The sequence below is a fragment of the Tenrec ecaudatus genome, chromosome 17 (genome assembly GCF_050624435.1).
Source record: "Tenrec ecaudatus isolate mTenEca1 chromosome 17, mTenEca1.hap1, whole genome shotgun sequence".
NCBI lineage: Eukaryota > Metazoa > Chordata > Mammalia > Afrosoricida > Tenrecidae > Tenrec > Tenrec ecaudatus.
In genome coordinates this window covers 16,192,823-16,217,226 of record NC_134546.1, presented here as the reverse complement: position 1 = coordinate 16,217,226, position 24,404 = coordinate 16,192,823, and the positions used below count along the sequence as shown (strand labels likewise).

At 43.1% G+C, this 24,404-nt stretch overlaps 1 protein-coding gene across 9 annotated transcripts; it reads left to right on the top strand.

The window, feature by feature from the left end:
• The first annotated feature begins 447 nt into the window (after positions 1-447).
• Positions 448-24,052, top strand: NFU1 (NFU1 iron-sulfur cluster scaffold). 9 transcript variants are annotated; one of them, XM_075535535.1, is made up of 9 exons: positions 579-826; positions 1,115-1,364; positions 4,218-4,315; positions 13,102-13,255; positions 13,367-13,433; positions 15,950-16,061; positions 17,901-17,961; positions 21,465-21,639; positions 23,887-24,052. In XM_075535535.1, the coding sequence occupies exons 4-9, from the start codon at positions 13,128-13,130 to the stop codon at positions 23,929-23,931; spliced, it is 588 nt and encodes a 195-aa protein (XP_075391650.1). In that variant the 5' UTR covers positions 579-826; positions 1,115-1,364; positions 4,218-4,315; positions 13,102-13,127; the 3' UTR covers positions 23,932-24,052. The 9 variants fall into 9 exon arrangements, with proteins under 9 accessions (XP_075391647.1, XP_075391646.1, XP_075391645.1 ...); XM_075535533.1 differs by having other exon boundaries at positions 583-826; positions 13,120-13,255; XM_075535532.1 differs by lacking the exons at positions 579-826; positions 1,115-1,364 and adding an exon at positions 448-546 and having other exon boundaries at positions 13,120-13,255.
• Positions 24,053-24,404: the final 352 nt, after the last annotated feature.

Genomic DNA, 24,404 nt, shown 5'->3' with positions numbered 1-24,404 from the left:
GGCTGGATGGATAAGCATTGTACGAGCCCCCAATAAAATGATTAAAACAAACAAAGCAAAAAACGAGACAAGATCTACCGCCTCAGAAACCCTTTAGGGTCACTGAGTCGGATCCAGGGACCACAGAGGGTGGGTGGTTTATCCCACGAGGAAATAATGTCCCGTTTGTTAAATACCTGGGGGTATTTGTCCTAGCCTCACTGGATACCTACAGGAGCATTGAGGGGTGGGACACGGGGTTCCCAGGACAAAAGCGGCAGCAACTAATCAAGAAAACGGCAGAGCTAAAGGAAGAGCGGCCCAGGATTGGCCTTCGGGGAATATGAGCGCGCAGTGACGGGCTCGGCTCGCAGGTGGAGGTCAAGGTTAAGGGCAGGTCTGCGCCCGAGGCTACGCTCTGCCGCGCGCACGCTCCGCCGCCGCCCGTCCTGCGCCTGCGCGGTCCGGCCGCCGCGCGCCTGCGCACTGGCGCACGAACATGGCGGCGGCAGCGGCGGCCCGGCGCGTCGGGGTGGCGGCGGCCGCCGCGCCGGGGCTGCGCAGTCGGTAGGTGCCAAGGCCAGACTCCGCATGGAGATGCTCCCGGGCTGAGAGAGGGCGCGGCTGCGTCTCCGTCCGAGCTTTTCGGATGGGCACCGCCGCCAGTTCGAGCCTGGTGCCGGCCTTGAGGCCGGGACGCGGGCCTCCGCCGCGGGGCAGCCCCCAGAGGCCGGCCGAGGGCCCCCCAGCCCTTCCACTACGTGCACCCCCCTGGCCCGGTGTTTGTTTCCGATGCCCCCACGCAGGCCCGGGACGGTTTGGTGGCATCCCCAAGGTCACACAGCTTGTAAGTGATGGAACCCCGGTGCGCACGCAGCCCCCTGGACTTGCTCCCCATCACGGACCCCCTCGCATCCCTACCCCACCCCTTCCGCGTGCCCGCCCCGGGCGTGTCCAGCAACACAGGCCGGGCGGAAGGTGCCAGCTCTTTCGGAGTTGTGCCCTGATCTTGCTTCTGGGGCGAAGGCAGTGTTTGGCTTCTGGGCTTCAGCCTCCTCCCCCCACCCCCCCCAGTGACCTGTAAGTGCGTTTCCTTCAGGAATTAAGTTCTCAGCAGGATTTGTTTTGTTGTCAGTCACTTCCTGCCACCTCATCTTTGGACTAGCAAGGGACTGAAGAGGTCAAGTTTGTGGAAAAAATAGGATTAAAGGAGAATGGAATTTACCCCCACGAACTTCCTGATGGGATGCCGAACTTCCTGATGGGATGCCGAACTTCCTGATGGGATGCCGTCAGTCTTGCTGAAAGGGCTGGAACCCGTGTAAGACTGAAAGCCATCAGAGAGAGAAAGCTCCAATCTTTCCTACTCAGGCAGAGGAGTATAGGTAGGAAGGGGGTACGGCCAGAAAACCTGGGAAAGGAACAAGGGAGGCTTGGAATTCCTGCCCTCACAATTAACACTGTGCATACGTGTTGTGGTGCTTTGGTAAACACTTTTAAGCCTACCTGTGTCAGAATGTGCTGCATATTTACACCATCTGCTTCCTAATTTCTTTTTTGTTCGACTGCATACACAAGAACCCTGGCCTTCCAGAATCTTTCCAAATTCTAGAGTAGCCCTGGGAGACTTGGGCAGAGAACTATATACAGATAGAGGTGTTTTTGTTTTGCATTGTTTTTAGCACATCTTGAATGCCAGTTTAATTTAGTAAGTATTATCAAGAAGTCCTAGTGGTGTAAAGCATTAGATTCTTGAATGCCAATTAAGTTCCTAAGTAATTATCAAGGAGCCCTAATAGGTTAAGCATTAGGTTTCTCTCCACAAGGTCAAGGGTTCCAACCTACCAGCTGCTTGTCTACCTTGTTCTAGAGGGTGGTTGGAGTCAGACTCAACTCCATGGCAGTAGGTAGGTATGCACATACCTATTATGCAATGAGCCCTGATGGTGGTATAGGGCCACTTGCCAGGTCTGCATCCAAACCAATCAGGCCCCAGGAAGAGAGATGTGGTCGTCAGCATCCCTAAAGTTTTATAGGCTCAGAAACCCCAGGGAGCAGTTCTGCTGAGTTCTACAGGACTGCTGTGAGTTGAAATGACCCAGTGGCAGTGAGGTTGATCTGGGGTTTATTACTTGGTGAGAGTAGTGCTTCTTACAGGTGTGGCCTGGCACTGTGTAACCCCATGTTTCCTCTGGAGCTAACTTGGCCCTGTGCCTTAGGAAGTAGCTTTGACTAATAACTTCCTTTTAAAGAAGAACAAAGGCCATAGAAGTGGTTACTAGTATCAAGAAATGGAAACCATCCCTCCCCTTGATGAAGTTGTAAGAGAGATATTGGCCAATCATGACTCATGATTGCTTTATTGTCATCATTTCAGCCGGAAGTCTGGGGCTGAACTGCAGGACTGCAGGATTCCCCTCCTGCGGTACTTAGACCATTTGAAGTGGCCGTAGACCTCACCCCCATCGGTTTTGTTTGGACAGCGTGGGGAGTGGTGGTGGGCCTTCACAGATACCCCGACTCCTCATTCAGGGTTGTTTCCACTTTGCCTCTGATGCTCCCCTTTTATTCCACCCTAGGGCTCCATTAAGAAACCCTCTCCGGGGGACATCCCCATTTTGTCCCTGGGTCTTGGCAGTTTCTGTGTACGGTGGTCTTCTTGTTCATTGCTTGGATGTGAAGTTGGAAGCTATGTCACTGGTATTTCAAATGCCAATGGAGTCACCCAAAGGGAACGGGTTTCAGGGAAGCTTCCAGACCGAGACCAGGACTAGGCTGTCCAGTTCTGAGGCATGAACCCTGAAAACCTTACAGGTAGCAGAGCATTGTCAGAGACGGAAAACCTCATGCAAAGGAGCAGAACGAGGCCAGTGGGCTCAAACAGTTGCGAGGGTGGCACGGGCCGGGCAGGGTTAAGTTCTGTTTTGAGTCAACCACCTGGCTGGCACTTAACAACAACTAATTCCCTGATTTAAGTTGTATTTTACTCAGAAAGAGCATCTAACGATTACTGAAAAGAAAGATTATTAAATCATCTCTAAACCAGAGAATCGCTCACTCTTGCTTTGTAATTAGCAGAATCCCAGTTTGTGGGATTATAAAGAGGCTTTTCCCCAGCTTTGTCTCCCCCAAAGACATGCCAAACTCTAAGGGCTTTTTGCTAGCATATGGGGAGAGGTCAGATGCTTAGAGACATCCTCCCTGTAGGCAGTCAGCCTACCCACCACTGGTGGGCCTGCTCCCTGCTGTTAAGGACAATAGGTTACTTCTCCCTAAGGCTTGCAGTCATTGATTTGGTTCCTGTAGGTGGAATTCACACCCTACTGATAATGGTCTCTTATCAGTTGCCCCTTGCACCAGTTCTCTGGAAACAATCTAGGCAATCGACCCCTGTCCTTGCCTTCCTGCGCGTTTGGTGGGAAATAATATAAGGAATTTGTAAATGATCACCTTTTATATGATGTCAATGTGATTCCTGCTTGAAATCCTTCAGCGACTCCAAGAACATGGCAGTGGCCATGGGTAGCAGTCGAGCCTGAAGGTGGATTTCATCCGAGTTCTCAACTTCTGCAGCCTAAAAGTCTCCTCTTAGTTCCTCTCCAGTGTTGGTGTTTCCCCATTTCTCTGTTTGTTTTTGATTTTCAAAGCCAATCAGCATTTCTTCAACAGAGTGAGTATGTTTCCAGTCAAAAAACAGACGGGCTTCTGTTGCAGTTTGGAGGAGAATCATAATGCTTCCTTTTAGATTTTTGGAAGCATTCCGATGTTTTCCACAGTAGGTGATCTCTACAGAGGGAGGCTTGGTAGGAGACAGAGCTCAAGGAAGACCCTTCACTCTGTGTGCTTTCGTTCATTTTGCACCGTGTGGATCGGGTACGTAGTCTTAAAAGAAGACAGGAAAGCTTGCGATTCGGTGCCTTCTTCCTGACTAGCAAGGAGTCTCAGACACAGTTATAAGTCACTAATGTCCGTACAGTTGTTCCTTATGCCCAGATGTTACACTCTTGAATACCCAATCATCAAGGCTGTGAGCTCCCACGTCAGCTCTGTGAGTTGTTGGGTTGCCGCCTGAATGCATGGAAATAATGTGAATGGAAAATGAAACGTCAGCTCTGTGATTACTTTGATTGCCAGTTATATTTTCACTTCTACCTACATCTTTTATGTGTGTGAAGTAGAACTTTGAGTTGAAAAGATAGACCTCTCACAATGTCATTTATGATTGTATTTTAATGTAGATTCCTCCACTTGAGTCCACATGCTGTTAAGAAGCAGCCTCTGCGTTACTTCGTGCAAAGACCCCTTTTCCCACTACCTTCAACCTTGGGTACCCCAGGTAAACTTCAACCTTTGTAAGAGCAAATGTGTTTCAGATGCTGATAGGATTGTGCTAGGATTGTTATGGTGCATAAAAGATGAGATTTTGTTCATTTTCTATTTAAAATAGTACAAAACAACCGTGTGTCCCCCCCCCCCCCACTGCCTATGCAGGGCTCTGTTTATTACTGCACATTGATTTATTTATTTCAAATGTTTAATTGTGAATTAGGTAGGGGTTTACGTATCAGATCATTGCTTTGTGCATTCAACTTAAACAGCGCTTCAAACCTCCCAATGGCCCACCGTGTTTCTTAGCCCGTCTTTTCTCCCCTTTGTGTCCTGGTGTATTGTCTGCCCTTCACTCAAGTTCACACCCCTGTCTGCTCTCTAGTCCACAGCTTCTCTTGCCCTACTAGCACAGGTAGCCAGCCAAGTGTGTTTCTTTGAGTAAGAAAACCTTTTCTTGACTTTTTTTGGTTCCACTGGTCTCGGACAGTGTTTCTCCTTTGTGTTTGACTAACTTCACTCGGCATCTTGTCCACTGCATTCATCCGTGTTAGGAGGTGTTTCATGGTTCCGTCACTTTTCTTTAATGTGTGTCTATCAAGGTCCATCTATCCTTGCACCCGTGGGCATTTAGAGGGTTCCCATCTTCTTGCGACAGTGCATAGTGCTGGTGTGCACACGGGTATGCGCACATCTGTTTTGCTCCGGTCTATATTTTTGTAGGGTATAGACCAAGGAGCCCAGTGGTTGGGTCACAGGATATTTCTGTTCTCAATTGCTTCAGGAAGCTCCGTATCACTTCCCACAGTCGTTGTAGGGTTATAGAGACCGACCAGCCGTGTGCAAGGGCTCCAGTCTCTGCTCCCCTCTCACATGGGTTTTCTGCTGGCTTGACCTTTCCTGTCCATGCTGCTAGTCGGTGGTACCTCATTGGTGTTTTGAATTGCTTCTCTCGAATGGAGCTTCTTCCTATGGTTGTTGGCCTGCTGAATGTCTTCTTTGATAAGTTGTCCATGTCCTCTGCTTTTTTTAAAAATTGGGTTTTCCAGCATTTTCTTGTTGAGGTGTTGTTGTTTTCTATACACTTTAGAGATTATTCCCAGATAGGTCATTGGCAGAAATGTTGTCCCAGTCTGTGGGTGCTTTCTCAGCTCCTTTGATGAACACAAGTGTCTTATTTTGGGTGGGTCCCAGTCATCTCTTCTGTCTGCTGCTGTGTATGTTTTTCATTATGTTTGAAACTGTATTTCTACCATTTTTAGGTCCCTTAAGTTTGTTCCTGTTTTTGGTTTTGTTTTGTCTTCCCATTGGTTGTCTCTGTGGTTCTAGGATCTACATTGAGGTCTTTATCCAGCTTGACTTTGTTTTTGTACATGGAGTGAGGTATGGATCCTGATTAATTCTTTTGGAAATCCAATTTTGCTAGCACCATTTGATAAAGAAACTGTTGCTTCCTTAATATATTTTTATCCTGTTTTGTCAGGGGAAGCCAGCCCCTAACACATCATTACGGGTCCGGTAGGCGCAATTGTATATCGATAATAAGTAAAGATCATAGCAAGGTTATAGAGAGCATGAGAGATAGAAGAGAAGTGTTGAAATAAATGGAGTCAGACTCACCTCAGGCCCACTTGATGGTCCACATGGAGGGAGAGAGAGAGATCTTTAATGCTAGCCCAGGCTTTTATATTCTCTGGGGACGTGCAAGCCCCCAATTACAGGTGAAGACATACTGTCACAGGAAGGGATTGTGCTATAGGTAATATAGTAATAGGAAGAGGAGGGATTGGGGGTATACATGTGACAAGATGGGCGGATCCTAGATTTAGGATGGCAACTTAACTTTGGATATCACTGAGCTGGTTTGGCCTGTTCCCTGGCTCAACTGATAGAGACCATTATTGGTAGGGTGTGAACACTTGGTGGCAGGCCTCAGGGAGAAATCTTTTATTGTCCCCAGCAGCTGGGAGCAGGCCTACCCTGTAGTCTGGTGACTAACTGCCCTCGGGGAGGATGTCTGTAAGCATCTGGCCTCCCCCCTCCCACCACTGTTTCAAAAATTGCTTGTCTTCAGGTGGATAGACGTCGTTCTGGGTTCTCTGTTCTGCTCCATGGGTCTGTGCATCTCTTAGTCCTGTCTAAGGCTGTTTGGACTCCTGTGGCTGTATAGTATGTTCTGAGGCTGGGAAGTGAGAAGTACCCTACTTGGTTGTTCTTTAGTTGTGTGTGCTTACACCGAGTGTCCTTCCTTTCCATGTAAAGTCGGTCATCAGTTTTTTGCTCTTACATTGTATTTGTTGCTTCCATTGGGTTGTATTTTGTGTCGCAGTCTCTTCCTATCCATGAACATGTGGAGGTCTCTCCTGGTTTCTTGTGCTTTTGTTCTGTAGTTTTCTTTATATAAATCTCGTCTCTAGTAAAGCTAATCCCTAACTGTTTCATCTTTGGGGCAGCTGTTGTAAATGGTAGTGTTTGCTTGATTTTCTTCTCACAGCTCTCTTTGTTAGTAAACAGGAATTTGATTGATTTTTTTTAGTGTTGATTTTGTATCCTGCTATCTTTCAATTAGTTTCATTATTGTTTAATCTTTAGGCTTTTTTTACATATTGAATTTTATCATCTCCAACTGAAGAGAGTTTTACTACTACTTTGACAAATTGGATGCCTTCGACTTCCTTTTTGTTGGCTGATAATTCAGGCTAAGCCTTCCAGCATAATATTGAATAAGAGTGGTGATAATGGGCATCCTTGCTTGGCTCCCATTCCATAGAAATGCTTTCAGCTTCTCCCCATTGGTTTGGCACATGTGGCTTTTTTACTTGAGGAATTTCCCTTGCATTCCTTTTTTGTTGAGTGTTAATGGAATGGCTGTTGGATTTTGTCAAATGCCTTTTCTGCATCAATTGGTAAGATCAGAAGTTTTCCCCTTTGTTTTATTTATATGATATATTTTGTTGATTTTTTTTTCTAGTGCTGAACCATCCTTGCATACATAAGGCGAACCCTACTTGGTCTTGATGTTTATATATAGATGTATATAAGAGATACAGGTTTATAATTTTCTGTTCTGGTGATGATTTTGCACATCTCTGATATGAAAGTGATACTTGCTTGCACCATAAAAGGAATTCAAAGTTTGCTGTCGTAGATCTATCTGGTAGACTTCCCCAGTGGAGTGTCTGACCCGGACATTTTTGGTTGGGAAATTTTTAATGACCGTGGAAACTTCTTTTATTATGGGTCTACTCATTTTGATTTGTTTTTGCATCAGTCTGTTAGCTTAGGTACGTAGTATATTTCTAGAAATCTGTCCCTTTCTTTTAGGTTTCCAAATTTGTGGAAGTACAATCCTACTTAGTAAATATGTAGGCTGAGCAGAGAGTGTGGAAAGCTGGACTGTGAGGAAGAACGGGACATCAGGACTGGGGGAGCACTAGCCACCTTTGACCTGCAGATCTTAGGGTTCGTCTTCTGGATCTCTATTACTGTTTTTGTATGGGCTTAAAATTTATTTTGTCAGATTGACCATTTGGTTTTTGCTGGGTTCTCCTACAGTGTTTTTTTTAAAGTTTCTTCACTATTTCTCTTGACCTCTTTGTCCATCTTTTTACGGGCTGTAGGAGTCATCCTGCCGAATTCCTCTTTGGTCATTCCAGTACTTCACCTTCCTCATACAGGAGTCATTGGTTTAACCATCTGTCTTGTTTCTTCATATGACCTGTAATTAGCTCTTTTTTCAAGACATCTTGGTGTTTTGTTGTTGTTGCTTTGGGTTTGTTTGTTTGTTTCTTGATCCGGTGGTTGGTTCTGGTCTGGGCATGGGTCCTTATTCTCTAGACGTAGCTGTTGGATGGCTGGGTCATGCAGAATCAGTTGTCTCCATAGAGTGGAGTGATAAAGGAATGATTTAAAAAAAAAAAATTACAGCAGCAAAAAAACCAACAACAAACCTAAGAAGAAAAATAAAACAAAAATTAAGTAGTCCTCCCTCCAAAAAAACCCCTCAAAACCAAATAATAATTAGTATTTTTTTTTTTTTAAGAAGAAGCTGACTCAGGTCGGAGGCAGCGGCTGCTTCCTCTTTTCCAGTCTGTTTTCCAAGCCCCACTCTGGAGTGCACTTTCTGTGTGAGTGCAGCCACGGCGGGGCTGGGAGGCGGCAACTCTTCTAGATTCCAGAGCCTTGCGAGCAGTTAGGAAGGATTCTGTCCCTCTTGTGTCCGGTGACTCTCCTCTGGCCTTCGTCAAACTGAACCGAAGGAAGTGCGGACAGGGCAGAGGGGAGGACAGGATCGAAAACCCCAAGCCGGAGCCACTAACCCCAGAGGGCCCACTGCTTCCTTGGGACCCAAGTCCGGAATTTGCCACTTTGTGTGAGCAAATTCTAGCTCTTCTCTGCCATTAAAAAATAGCCCCAAGTTGGCTCGGTCAGGCCTCGGGCCTCAGGACGACCGATGCATGTGTCCTGGCCCTCTGCCAGCTCAAAGCCAGCCCAGGGCTGGCAGGGTCAGGGTCAGGCCTTCAGAGCCACGACAAGGTGCCTCGCAGCACCCCCCAGGTTCCAGAACAGCGCCAAGCTGGCCCGGTGGAACCCAGGACCGTGCAGCCTGCAGACGTGGATGTGAACCCTCCCCTGGGGTACTGGAGGTGGTTCTTTCCCTTCACACGCCTCTCGTGCTGTTGGTGTCGAGCTCACTTAACAGCTGCAGCTGCGGCGTGTCCTTCAGGGGTTCAGGGCTCTGGGTTTTCCCCGTGTCTGTCTGCTCGCACCTTGTTGAAAGGGGATCGTGCAGTGTGTCTAAGTTGCCCACTTTTTTATAAAAGCATGGCAGACAAAACCATAGTATTTTGAATGTAGCTTCTATCTTTCTGTCAAAATTAATCACTAATTTCATTGACAATATTGTTATTGGTTTGGTAAACTAGATTTTCTTTAATATTAAGAATAGCTGGAGCAATAGGATTTGAAAAGTATTTCAAATATGACCAGTGTCACATAGTCAGGTAAGCTTGAGAGAAGGTTGTAGGTGTGAGAATGCCCACCGGCAGGCGTTTATGGCGTTGGAAGAGTACGGTGTCCGCTCTTGCCCGTTCGCGTCCCATCACGAGCTTCAGCTCCTCTGTGCAGCCGTCCTTTGGAAGGGAGCCGGCTCTGCCATGAGCTGGGCCAGGGCTTGCCACCTGTCCTGCTTACCGCCTTGAATCACAGAGTAGTTTATGCGGAAGCACGGAGTGACCAAGCAGATTAAAACACTTTAAGATTTAAATCTGGTAGGATTTAATTAAGGTCTTGATATTGACTTTAAACCCCATTAATGCATATTTTGCAGGAAGCTTAGTGTACCTATTAGGTACTCATTAGCACCAAGTATAAGAGGAAAACAAAATTAGACCCCTCTGCTTCCTTTCTGTAGCCCAAATGAAACATTCCCTGAGTCTCAGAAAGAGGATGGAGCTGGGAATCATTTTTAATACCTAACGAAATCCAACTTCTACTGTAATGGGGATGATTCTGTTAAGTATCTATTCAATTTTGTCTTCCATTTTTAAAAATTGTTTGGTTAAAAAAATAAGTTGTCAAAAGAAAAATATTTTCAGGGAGATATTTATGTATGTGTATATATGTAAATATAATTTTCTACTTTAAACAGTGTATGTAAAATTTACTCATGATTCTTTTTCACATACCATTTTTATCTTTAAACATTTCAAAACATTTTTTATTTAAAACCATTTTATTAGGGGCTTGTTCAACTCATCACAAACCTTCTATCCATCCATTGTGTCAAGCACATTTGTACATTTGTTGCCATCATCATTCTCAAAACATTTGCTTTCTTCTTGAGCCATTGGTATCGGCTCCTCATTTTTCCCTTCCCTCCCCACTCCTCCCATTTTTTACTTTCTGCAAATGTAGTTTACTCGAATGGAGTGAATAGAAATAAAGCCGGATGTAATTCTCCAGATGCTTGCAGAGGGCCTAATTTGTGTAGAGATGTGTTTCCAATAACTTGTAAAGAAAGGCTATGAGGAAAATGGGTTAAAAGGAGAACACTGAGGTCTTTCATATTTTTTTTTTGGTCTCTCATATTTTACAGAAGGTGGGCCGCACCTGCTTTAGTGTTCCCCCTTTATTCTGTAAGTTTTCAGGAGTTAGTTGGCTGCAGGTAGTGATGGAAAGCATTTACACGTTCTTTCTCTGACAAGTTTCCTCCTTAAGCTAGGCTCCAGCTTTCACAGGCTTAACTGTGTATTTTAAGTCAAGTGCCTGGACAGCGAAGTTCTCTCTCTCTTTTTAGGATTTCTCTGGCCACCAAGTCTACCAACTGGTATCTTTTTTTCCCTGTCTTTCCCCCCAAACCTTTTCATTCGGAGCTAATACAGATACCATACCGTTCCAGAGTCCAGGCACACCAAGCAGTCATGCACAATCAGTTTCAAAACATGCTGTTCCTTCTTGAAGTCCTTGATATCAACCCCACCAAAAAAAAAAAAAGCTGTTTTTCTTTTTAGGACAGTGGCATTAGCAGAGTTTGTGGGAGTTTAGTTTTAATTCCTACTTTACCAAGGAAATTGTTCAACATCAATTAGCTGGAACTTCTCAGAGAGATGCAGAAAAACTCTCAGCTGTCAGATTAGATTCTTCTCTAGCATGGTTAAGAAAAGTACTTCCATCCAACTACATGTGTTACCAAATCTGGTCTCTTTCAAACTTAAACTATGTTTGCAGTGTGGGCTTGACACAAGCAGGTATGAAGTCTCAGTGTGCACAGTGGTTGCGAGAATCCGAGCGTGAAAATTGGTCAGGTTTAAATCCTGGTTGTGTCTCTTAATTAGCGGACTGATCATGAGCTTTAGTTTTCTAACTTGTCAAGTGAGATAAAGACGTTCCTTCTTGGGAGGATGTAAGGATTAAAGCTGAAAAACTTATAAAATGCCTGACTCCCTGTCCCACAAGAGAAGTTCTCAGTAAATTTAAGTTGTTATTTAGTACTGCTCTCTACTTAAGCATACTCTTCTAGGATGATATATTTTTCAAAAGGCCTATTTTCATAATGAATAATGAGGGCTGTTTTATGGTTTGAAAGCTGTTAAAGTCCTAGTTTTACCTTTGTGCTATTTGTTTTCCTAATAGCAAGATGGGAAATTAAAGCTCCAGTTACCTCTTTATTGTTTTAATGAAGTCATCCTCAATCTATTCTTGGCCCTAAAAGCAAAGAACCAATTAAGATAGTTTTAAAATATTCCATAAAGTAATTTACATAGGTTCTAATTTATACTCATTTTATAATACTAACTATATAACCTTGGATAAGTTACTTAACATTTATAAACCGTAGTTTCTTCATTGATAAAGTTAGAATAATAATATGGTTATTAAAGACATAAACATATTCTCAGCCCATAACTCTGTTAGATCATAAGCAAATAATAAATATTAGCTATTATTATAAATTACGAATTAGTCTTGATTATTTTTAAGAGATGTGGGGCATTGAAAAGAAGAGAATGTAACATTTTGCCATGTTATTACTACCAAAACCAAAAACAATCAACTAGTTGCCTTTGAGGAAATCCAACTTATAGGACCTTATAGGACGGAGTAGAAATACTTCTTATGGTTTCCGATTTTATAATATATAATCTCATTGTATTGGCATATGGCTCACATATACTTCCATACTTCAGTCATATTAAAAAGAGTTGTATAATCAGTTCAGAACATTTCTTCCCTCTTCTGTTCAGTATTAGCTTCTCATTCCTCCAACCCCCAGGCCCCACCCCGTGTCCCCTGTAAGCCCCTAATCCAGGTAGTGTCTCTCTGGCTTCACCCATCCCAGACTTCATAAACGCAAAGGAAAAAAGAAGCGCCTACATACAAATGACCAACAATAATAACAAAATTAAGCGGTGTAAAAATCCCAATCAAGAAAAAAGCAGAAAGTATTAAAAAGTGGAACAATTTTAAAATGAGTCAAAAGGGAGATCAGTGATCAAAGGGAGGTAAGCTGTAGCCTCATCACATCTGTCATGATCTCGTTTGTGACATTCTTTCTCAGTCTGATAGCAAGGCTATTTATTCATCTCTCTCAACCATGATTGGAGGGGTTCATCAGAGGCTTCTTTCACACAGGGACCTGCAGCCGGATTCCGAGTTCCCACGGTCATCCTTGCCTTCTGCAAATTGGGTGTTCACATTTAAGCTCTGATACCATTCCCTCCTTTGGATTTGGATTTTATTCTTCACCATCCTTGGATCACACCGGCTGGTGTACTTTTATCTTGTGGACTATTGATGCCTCACTTAGGGGGCTGCTCGTTTGAAGACAAACCTTTAAGAGCCCAGGCTCTATTCTTGTGTTATGGCTGTAACTCTTTACAGATGTAGATGACTACAGCTTTCCTCCCTCGGAGCAGCTGATGGCCTTGAACTGCTCTTGTGTTGATTAGCTGAACTACTGTGCCAGAGGATATCTGTTAATAGAACAGTGATGACTTGTGATTATGATAGCCATTGATGCCAGGTCACCAAATAAAATGCACACAGTACTCTGGAATTCTGACGTACCTCCTGACTGAGTGAGGAGGTTGCCAGAATCTGTAGAATAACAAACTAATCAGAATATGAACATAAATTCTATGTCACTATCCTAAATCTGAATCTATTGATACATATGTCCCTATAAAGTCATATTCCATTGAGTTGGACAGTAAAGGCTTGTTGTCTTTTTAACCATGTTTCTTTTGGTTCTCGGTACGAGCCCTCGGAAAGTGGTTGACTAATGTCACCATACAGTCCTCTCTTCTCTCCTAGTGAGAAGCATGTTTATTCAGACACAGGCTACTCCAAACCCCAACAGCTTAAAGTTCATCCCGGGAAGACCAGTTCTGGAGACGAGGACCATGGATTTCCCCACGCCAGCGTCAGCGTTTCGCTCCCCTCTGGCTAGGTATGTTCATGCAGGGATCACCGGGCTCCCTGGAGCATCTTTTACGGTTTCTCCATGTCTCTGCATGCCTAACTTGGTCCATAATAAAGGTTTACTTTTCTGTATTTCCAGGCAATTATTCAGAATTGAAGGAGTGAAAAGTGTCTTCCTTGGCCCAGATTTCATCACGGTCACAAAGGTAAACTCGGGCTCGTAAGCAAGACTAGAAGGGCTGTCCGGTTCCCAGCCCTGCACTCATCTGCAGACTCCATTACATTCTCACATGAAGTTCACATCTCACAGTTTCAGTCACTTAATAAATTTTTAAGTGGAAGTGAAATGACACAGAAGAAAAAAAAGCGTGATTTTCAGAGGATTAAATACAGCGTCTAGGAGGCCTGGTGGTGCGGTGGTTACTTGTTGGGCTGCATATGATCCGAGTGATTGGCAGTTCGAAACCATGGAATCTCCGCGGAAGACTGGGCTGTCTCCTGTCAGCAGTGACAGTCTTGGAAACCCACAGGGTCGCTGTGCGTCAGCACTGACGCCAAGGCAGTGAGCTTGGAGGAGTCCACAGCTAGTCTATGGCAGAGCCTCAGTTCCACCTCAGCAGGCTCAGAATTTTGGCTTCCAAGTGTTATTTCTACTAATTCTTCATCTCGGTCTGCAGTATAGCACCGATGAAACACACACCTTTCCTCTAGTTTTTTAACGCTTCCCTCCCACTATCATGACCCCAATTCTACCTTACAAATCTGGCTAGACCAGAGCATCTACATGGGTACAGATAAGAGCTGGAAACACAGGGAATCCAAGACAGATAAACCCCTCAGGACCAATATCGAGAGTAGCTATACCAGGAGGGAAAGGGGGGAGGGTGGGGGAGAAAGGGGGAACCAATCACAAGATCTACCTATAACCTCCCAGGGGGGAAGGACAACAGAAAAGTGGGTGAAGGGAGGCATCAGTCAGTGTAAAACATGAAAAAGTAATAATTTATAGATTATCAAGTGTTGGGGAAGGAGGGGAAAAATGAGAAGCTGATACTAAAGGCTCAGATAGCAAATGTTTTGAGAATGATGATGGCAACAAATGTACAAATGTGCTTGACACAATGGACATGTATGGATTGCGATAAGAGTTGTATGAGCTCCCAGTAAAGTGATTATAAAAAGAAAAAAAAGTTAATGTAAAAATATCGTTATCTTTCAACTCCCTTTTTGGAATTCATTTGACGCTCCCTTGTACTATCTAACTTAATTACCAATTAGGTATTGCCTTCATTTCATAGTTAGAAACTATATGCTTATTTTAAAAATGTATATAATTTTTAAACATCTAATCAATGCTATTATAAAAGTTTTGATAGTTAAAAACTACACAAAGTTTTCTCTTTAACTTTTCCTTTTCCTTGCTTTGGTCTGTTCCTTGTCTGTCTGTCCTGGACCCTTCTGGAAATGTCTGAGACTGCACTAGTTTTACTTGAGTGAAGTGCCTCAGCCCAAGATAAGACCAGGACATGCAGTGAAGTGCAACAGCTGGAATTGTGCATTTGATTTGTTTTCTTTCATCAGGGCATGAGGCTGCATCTACGTTTTGCCTCCAGAATAGCTCCTCTTTAAAAACATTTCACCTTTCCCTCACTAGATGTTCGTACAGTAGTGCCCCCCCTCGCCCCCCAGGGAATACATTTCAGGACCCCAGGTAGAAGCCTGAGGCCATGATTAGTTCCAAACCCTTATTTTTACCAACACTGTACCTACATATCTATGATAAAGTTCAACTTAGAAGCTGGGCAAAGTAAGATTACTACCAATAACTAATGATTAAAATGGACCAGTTCATTACCAGCACTGTTATAGTCCACCTGATAGCCAAGATAACTCAGTGACTCACCTGATAACTTAATGACGCAAAAGGTGGGCAGCTTACATGCAGATACGCTGACCCCAAGAGATGATTCACGTTCCAGGGGAAACAGCAGAACGGTGCGAGATTTCAGTGTGCGCCATAAAACATGCACAATTTAAAACTTTTGAATCATTGACTTTTGGGATTTTCTTTTTAATATTTTGGACCGTGGTTGATCCCAGGCAACGACCTGCAGAAAGGAGAACCGTGGAGAATGGGTGGCCACTGCTCTGCCGGGGAAACCCTGGTGATACCGGGGTTCAAGCGCTTGGTGATTAACCAGAAGGTGGTGAATTAAACCCACTAACTGCCCCGTGGGAGAAAGGGCTCACACTCCACTTCTGAAGGATTCACAGCCTTGGAAACCCCAGGGGCAACTTGACTATCCTATAGGATTGCTAGATTTTGGAATGGACTTTAGGACAGTGGGCACTGTACTTTTTAGGTGTTTAACAAGCCTGTCCTATGATGGGATCCACTCCCTGGCCAGGTAATAGACAGGAAATAGTTATGAAATCTTTCTCATTGATGTCAGTCATGCTGGTAACCCACCAGTCCTTCAACAGTGTAGCCTTGGTGAGACATGTTTCCACTGCAGCACATTCAATAAAGGCTTGACTGGCTGAGTTCATGAAGGAACGGGGGTGTATTGGGAGTATGAGAGCTGAACTCAGCACTGGCATGTGTTCTCCAGAAGTGGGAAATCTTACACAGTAGGAAACCGGTGGGAAAAAGTTGCCAGGTGGTGTTCTGAATTTATCTTGGTCCTTGTATGGGAATGTAGTGTTTCCTTCCATTTCACAGCAGAGTGAAGAGTTAGACTGGAATTTGTTGAAGCCGGACATCTATGCCGCGGTCATGGACTTCTTTGCTTCTGGCTTACCCCTGGTTACTGAGGAAACAGCTTCAGAAGCAGGTACCTTATTGTGCGGGTCAATTAACATGTACTTTGGCGGTTTCTGTTTCTCTAATTCATTCGCATTTGCTCTGGTTTCAAAGTAATGGGGATACAGGCTTTTCTCATTGAATGTCGTTAACTCAGGGAGCCTTGGTTGCTGAGTGGCTACACGTTGAGCTGCAGTCCACAAGGTCAGCAGTTCGAAACCACCAGCTGCTCCAATGGAGACAGACGGGGTTTCCCACACCTGTAAGAGCAGTTGCAGTTCTACCCTGTCCTCTGGGCTGCTGCGAGTCGGCGTCGACTCGATGACAGTGCCCAGATCAGGTCGCTCCAGACACATTTGAGGGGACAGCTTCATATGTAGTGGTGCTGCCCTCATTTTGAAGACTGGAATCCAAATGTTCAAGCATGTAGGAAAAAATAGTGCTCACCAACTAGCCCCACATTCAGAGTGAGCAACTGTTAACTTTTATCTTAGTTGCTTTCAACCTACTTTAAAATAAAACATTAAAGATACACTTACAACCCCAAGACTCCATAACTTTTTCCTCCTATTTTCGGCTATGTGTATAAATGTTGGTTTTTTTAAAAAAAGTTTTTATGTTTTTTTTAAAACATTTTATTAGGGGCTCATACAACTCTTATCACAATCCACACATATACATACATCAATTTTATAAAGCACATCTGTACATTCTTTGCCCTAATCATTTTCTTTTTTTTCTCTCCTCTTTTCTTTTTTTTACATTTTATTAGGGGCTCATACAACTCTTATCACAATCCATACATATACATACATCAAGTTTTTATGTTTTTATACTGTTGCTCCCCTTGTCTCTTGTAAAGATGATATCGTCCAGGTTAATGTTCTTAAATCTTAAGTAACCTGTGCTGTACTGCAGTTGCCTTCCATTAGAAAATGTAGTTTATTTACTTTAAATGCTTGCTAGTATCTCATTATATGAGTTAGTTTGTTAAGGGCTTCGTGCTCTTATTTATCGCCAATGGAGTTATTTATATAATTTTTCTTATAAACATTGCTGCAGTGGACATTCTTGTATAAGTCTTCCTGTGCATATGTGGAGAGTTTCTTCAGAGAACAGTTTTAGAAGTGAAACTGCTGTCAAAGTTATATTAAATAGAAAAGAGCAAGCTATAGGATGGTGGATGATCTCATCTGTAAATTTCCATATAGAAATGGCAACATGTAAAGAGTGTGCAGGATATTCATGACTGGAGGTTGTTAGGATGCTTATGTTTGATCTATAATTTGTACTCTCTGGATTAGTAGTTTTTCCAACGGTAATTAAATGTCTCAAAGATACCTCGGGAGGTATTGATGAAGATTAGTAAATAACGACAATGTAAAGCAAAAACAAAAAGCCTAATGTAAAACATTTTGGAAATTTCCAGAAGGCTTCTGTCTATGATACTGAGCCTCTTTGAAAACTGCTAAATTGAGAAGTTGAAGATATAACTTAACAAAACCAGGTGTGCCTTTTTGTCTCAAACGTTCTCATCAGAATCCTCGTTTTCTCTTCTACTTTTCAATCTTTGAGAATGATGAAAGTTTACAGATTTATTGGCCCAAGATTTTAAAGACTAACGTGATTAGCAGGTCAAGGTGTTTCAGTATTTTATCCTTTATTACCAAATGTTGGATTGATCAGTGCTCTGATTTTTTTCCTTCAAATTAAATAGATGATCTATTTCCCCCAAATTGGTTATATCATGACACTAAGTTATGTATGTATGCTTTTATGTTTTTAATGAGTAATGAAATTTAAATTTTTGTGTTTTATTGTATGAATATAAAATCTATACCGTTGTATTTGTCTTTATGATTGTTTCTAGGATCTGAAGAAGATGATGAAGTTGTAGCAATGATTAAGGAATTATTAGATACTAGAATACGGTATGTGCTCATCGCTACCTGAAATCAAGTGCTGCAGAATCAATTTTCATAATGTAATATGAGCAGGCTTCAAAAATTTTGTGGAAAAATTGAATTAAAAATAGTGGAATTCTTCCACAAATTTTTGAAACCCCCTTGAAATCTTTGTTTTGTTTTGTTGGTAAGACTATAGTAGTTACAAAATTAGTACAAGTTCCTGTAAACCACCAGAGTGCCACCGTAGTTAACTGTGCAGTCGAATTCAAGACAATCTACTCTGTAAGTTCACTTAAAAGCTACAAACCCTGTGCCTTTAGTCAGTGAAGGAATTTCTCATTCACCCTGGTTGTTAAAAGTCGGAATGACTGGAGCACAGCCGGTGTCCACTCTCTGTAGCAGTTCTGCTGAGAACGCTTGGAAAAGCTAGATAAGCTGCAATTCAAAGGTAATAGTTGGAAGGTATTAAAACTGCCCAAGCAACCGGTGCTGAGAGGAGGGAGGCTCACTGAGAGGAGCCGAGCATTCTGCTCCCACTCTGCCCTCCGGAGCACTTGCTGGTCTGTAACGCACAGCTGGGGTGTGAGACGCCGCTAACGCCTAAGAATCCGAGAAACCAGCTAAGCTGTCAGCAAATAAGTTGAGATAACATGACAAACATTTTAATTTTGAGTTTCCAGTGAAGTCTTGATGTTTCTTTCAAAAAAACAAAGTTTATTAGCACATAATTTACATCTCATGCAGTTCAACTGTTCAGTCATATTCAGGCCTGGACAGTCATCACCACAATCAATTTTAGAGCATTTTCATCTTTCTTGTAATCTTTGTTACTAGCTCCCTATTCCCCCCACCAACCTCCCCTGCCATACCCCAACGAACCATTAACCCAGTCCACTCTCTCTCTAGATTTGCCCATCCTACATTTTATGTACCGAAAAACAAACAATAGTAGCAAAAGAGAGAAACACAAAAAACAATAGGAACGATTCCTCAATTGAAAGGAATGAAGAAAATATTAAAAACTAGAACAAAGTTAAAATGGGTCAAAGGGAGATCAAATGATAAGGTGTTAGATTTTAACCTAGTTACAGCTTCCAAAATCACTTTCCAGTGCCCTCCGCATGGTCGATCTCGAGGCTGGTCACTCCCCTGGTCTGTGGTCAGAGGGGGTTCACCAGAGGCTTCATCTATGTGTGTGTCCCCCGCAGTGGTTTTTAAACGGACTTTTGTGGAAAAATTAAGTTTTCCTTAGAGGTTTTCCTCACAAGACACTTGTTTGTGCGTATGGAAAGGGAGCCGCTGCACAGGCAGCAGGAACGGACGCTGCTGGCTTACAAGATCGCGTCCTGCCTCGCGCCTAGTGAACCCGCCTGAGACAGAGCTGGGGCAGGTGACTCACCCTGCAGTCAATGACTGCGCCCCCAGCCCCCCCACCCGCCCCACTTTAGAACTTCACAGACATTTTATTTATTTATTGGGAGTTGTTTTTCTTTTAATCATTTTATTGGGGTCTCATACATCTCATCATAATCCATACATCCCTTCATTGTGTGTCAAGCACATTTGTACATTTGTTGCCGTCATCAGTCTCAAACCATTTGCTTTCTACTTTAGCCCTGGATATAGCTCCTCTTATTTTTGGATGGTCATTTATATATTTTTTTACCAAATCATTTTCTTGGGGCACTTACATATATTATAACAATCCATGCATCTATTATATCAAGTGGACTTGTACAAATGTTGCCTGCCATCAATAATTTCAAAACATCTTTCTTTGGGGCCCTTTGTTAATAGCTCCTTTTTATCCCCTCCCTCACCAACCCAGCCACCCTTGTGTATTGTTATCATTATTATACATTATTATACATACCTTACACCGCCCATTCAACCCCTACACTGCTATCCTGGTGTTCGTCCCCCTCAAGTGTGGTTCCTCTGTCATCATTGCCATCCGTGTCCCCGTCCCCACCCCTGTGCCCCCTAGAACTTCACAAACTTTTTTAATGCTTTCCCACCACCACCACTACCATGACCCGAGTTCTACCTTACAAACCACTAGACCAGAGCATGTACAGTTACAGATAAGAGCCCTCAACACAGGGAATCCAGGACAGACAACCAACCCCCTTACGTACAGTAGTGGGAGTAGCGATACCATGAGGGTAGTGGGGAGAAAGGGGCAACTGATGGCAACGATTGACATGTACCCGCCCACCAAGGGGGACGAACAACACAAATGTAGGTGAAGGGAGACATTGGTTGGTGTAAGATATAAAAATAATAATCATTTAAATTTTATCAAGGGGACACAAGGGTGGGAGGGTAAGGAAGGAAGGGCAAAAAGAGCTGATTCCAAGGCCTCAAGTAGAAAGAAAATGTTTTGAAAATAATGATGGCAACATTATGTACACATGTGCTTGATACAGTTGATGTATGGGTTGTTATAAGAGCACTAAGAGCATCCAATAAAATGATTTATTAACACAAAGAAAAGACCCTCACAAACGTAAATCCTGATTCAGCTTCAGGAATGTGAGGGAAAGGGATGCTGGCATCCACATTTGGCTCTGAATCCCAGCCCTGCTCCTGCAGTTCCGCTACGCTGGGGCTCATACTGCTGACCTGGGCAGTCCACTCTCAGATGCAGTTCCTGCAGTAACAAGGACGAGAACTTCCACAGCCGCACTTCGGAAACACCCAAATCAGCCATTAGCCCGTGTGTCTGTCAGCAGGAAAATGGGTTAAAATATTTCGTATGTGTATGGATTGTTATAAGAGTTGTAAGAGCCCCCCCCTAAAATGATCTTTTAATAATAAAAAATATGTATCGTATATATGACTTAATTCACTTCGCACAATACTATGCGATTGATTGTACTTAGGACCACACACAACTACGTGAATGAAGCTCACAAAGCGCAGTTGAAGCCAGATAGAAAAGAATTAATACTATATCCAAAAATTGAACTCAGACTTATAAATTGGGAAGTTCCAAAATGGGAAACTGCTGCGTGATGGCGAGCGCAGGGTGCTGGTGACTGCAGTCAGGGTGTCAGGAGGAGGGAGCCCCAGGGGGGCGGTGACCTGCAGAGTACCAGTGCTCTGTGTCTTGTTCGAGGCAGTAGCTCCTCGCGGAGAAACGCTTGATTTGTGTATTTTTGCTTACCAAACTTCACTGAAGCAAAACATGGCCTAAAAGATAAAAGCTGTCAGCCCCCTCACCCAAAAGCAGAGGATGAGTATATCTTAGGTAACCGCTATAATTATTAGAAAACTTGAAGCTGTATGTGCTTAAAGATTAGTATTAATTAGTGAGAAGGAAACAATAAGTTAGTTTGAATGAATTTTGGAATATTAAGTGCAAGGCAAAGACATAAGCACAAATAAGACAGTTACCAGTGTCTTATCCAAGTAGTTCTAACTTAGTGGATTTTGCCAGTGTACAATTTAAGTCCTGAGCCTTGTGTGCAATGTGTCATGGAACTTGTGTTCGTTTGGATCTAAGCTCCATTGTGCGCCCATAGGCCGACCGTGCAGGAAGACGGCGGCGACGTCATCTTCAGAGGCTTTGAGGATGGCATCGTGCAGCTGAAGCTCCAGGGCTCTTGCACCAGCTGCCCCAGCTCCATCATCACTCTCAAGAGCGGCATTCAGAACATGCTGCAGTTTTATATTCCAGAGGTAGAAGGTGTGGAACAGGTATGCTCATATTAAATGGCAGGTGAGGTTGGGGTTTTTTTTTAATTACATAGGTGAAAAGTCACAAAATTCATGATCTGACTTTCCCTCCACTTAATAGGTTTTCTTATTGCAGTTTTTATCAGACTTGAAAGCCTCTTTATTTTAGAAGTTACTTTCGTGTTGTGAGTACCTACTACGTGATACTCTAGACATCTTAGAAATGTCACCTCATTCCGTCTTCTACCACCACAGCAGAGAAGGTACAGTCATTCTCGCTTTGTGCATCAGGAGCCTGAAGCTCAGGGCGTGCCGCTGCTTGTTTTATGGAACAATTCCGAAGAATGGGCTTCAGAACACCCAGCACTTTTATAGGCCGGACTTCGGAGTGGAAGAGCGCCTATGTGTCACGTGTACACTTCCTCCTAAACATGAAGGCACGAAGCACATCCAGGAGTCAGGCTTTGTTATGTAATAAAAGGAGTACAGCGAGGGCTGTAGAGCTTTATCTTTAGCATGACATCAGCCTTTTTCCCTCTCTCAGAATCCCTAAGTCTTGCAGCACAAGCACCTTCTGCAGCGATGTCGCCTGCAGCAGTTCTCAACCATGAATCATAGCCTTCTAGGGAGAGATTTTCCAGGAGGAAAACTGGGAATCAGAGACTTGAAAAGTTCCTCAGCTAATTCCGTGCCCTTGAAGGACAGGGCAGCTTCTCTCCGGTTGTTTGAGAATATGGAGAGAACTATATTCCTTTTGGTCCAACACATGCCTTTCCTCTTTGAAGTCCTTCTCAAACCCACCCTTGACTTTCACCTCTACTTTGTCTGATCTAAAGCTGCTTTCTCTGCTTCAGCTTTCTGTTTCGCTGCTTGAGAAACGTAAACTCCTAGCTTAGTCTTTATATTCTGTCCACTCTCTAGTTCTGTGTCTTGCACATGTGAGGCAGAATCGATTTGATGGCAGTGAGTTTGTGTTTGTGTTTGGAAATGTCCAAAAGCAAACTCATTGCCATGGAGTCAGTTCCGGCTCAAAGCCACTCTAGAACAGGGTGACACTGTCCCGGTGTATCTCCAGGACTGTGGCTCTTTACAGGAGTAGGAGCCTCATCTCTCTCCATGCTCTGTCGTCAAACAAAGCAAGCTCCCTGGCAAGTCAGTGCTGACTCATGGGGACCCTGTAGGACAGGCTAGCACTGCCAATGGAGTTTCTGAGACTGTAACTGTTTGCAGGCGTGCAGAGCCCAGTCCTTCTCCCTCGGAGTGGCTGGTGGTTTCCAACTGCCGACCCACTGGTTAGCAGCCTCACTTGTAACCACTACGCCACCAGGGATCGTAGATCTAGTTTGCATTAAACAAATGTTTGGCAGTGTCATCCTAAAGGTTGCAATAATTCTGCCTAAAATAGAAGTAAATTGACAGAATTCTTTGTATAATGCTGAGAGTGGATAGAGAACACAGTTTCTAGAAGAAAAACCGATTTCATGGAAATAATAATTTTACTCTGGTCAGAAGAGAAACTATGAGAGAGTAATTTTTCCACTGATTGTGTTAGGTCAGAACCAGAGCCATCTGGATTTTTAAAAATTATGGTAATTGTTTTCACTATCCCCTAATTGGTGTGGTTTTTTAATGACCGTAGTTGACACATTAGTGGATTAACAAAGGGATCTCTTTATTCCCTTCATCCGGGCGGAGTGATGAATTAGCAGATTATAAACTTGAGTTGACATTTTAATTGTAGGTGTGGTAAGAAGAAAACAAATACTTAAAGTTTATGATTCCTTTTATTTGAAAAGTTAATACGATACCCGAGGAGCATACAGACTCATAGAAAGATCGTAGCTTTTCTTCACTCATTCCCAAGCTGAAGGTGATTTTCCCTTCACTAAAAATGTTTCAGGGTATTTTTGTACTGTATATTTTTATAACAGTTTGCTATAGTTCCTCAGAATAGTTTTAAATAAGGAGCTTTGGAAAGGCTGGTGGAAGAGGCATCTACTTTACTCTCTGGCAGGAGTGTGCCGTTTGAGAGCCTGCTACTAGAAACTTGTTTTGAGACAAGGAGAGGTAATTAGTACTTTAGTTAAATTGGCTGGTTTTTCATTTCCTTCCGTGTGGTTAGGACCCTGCCCTGGGGGCGATCATCGACTTCTTCTCAGCAGATTGCCGCAGGGTCCTAGTGCTGCAGCTTATTTAATACTAAAATCAGGAAGACAGCAATTTCTCATCTGCTTAGTAATCTTTAAATTCTCTCTTTTTCTGTTTTAGGTTATGGATGACGAGTCAGAAGAAAAAGAAGCAAATTCACCATAAAATAATATGGACTTTCTTTGAGCCCACAGAGAGAAATATCCTGATAACATATACACTAAACATTTATTATTAATCTGCTAAGGAACTTGAAGCTTAATAAACTATGTCCTTTCTTTATAAATACTGTATGTTTGCTTAACTCAGATGAGTTATTTATAAATCCTGAATCATCTTCTGTACTCGTGGATTTTACCCAAGGGATATTTTAATTTTTTCTTTTTCATAGCTCTTTTATATAATGTCTGAAATGGTTTAAAAACATTTCCCCATCTAGTGTGTTTACTTTTTAATACAGAAACACATAAGGGAGAATGCCTTCTAAAATATGAAATGACAGCTTTTTGTGAAATGTTTGAAAACATTTTTACTGAAAAAAATTGAATTTTGAAAAAGAAAAACCAATTCTCAGTTAAAAGTAGTATAGTAGCTCCTAATTTCTTAGTAAAAAAACAAAAGTAACAAATCAGACAGGT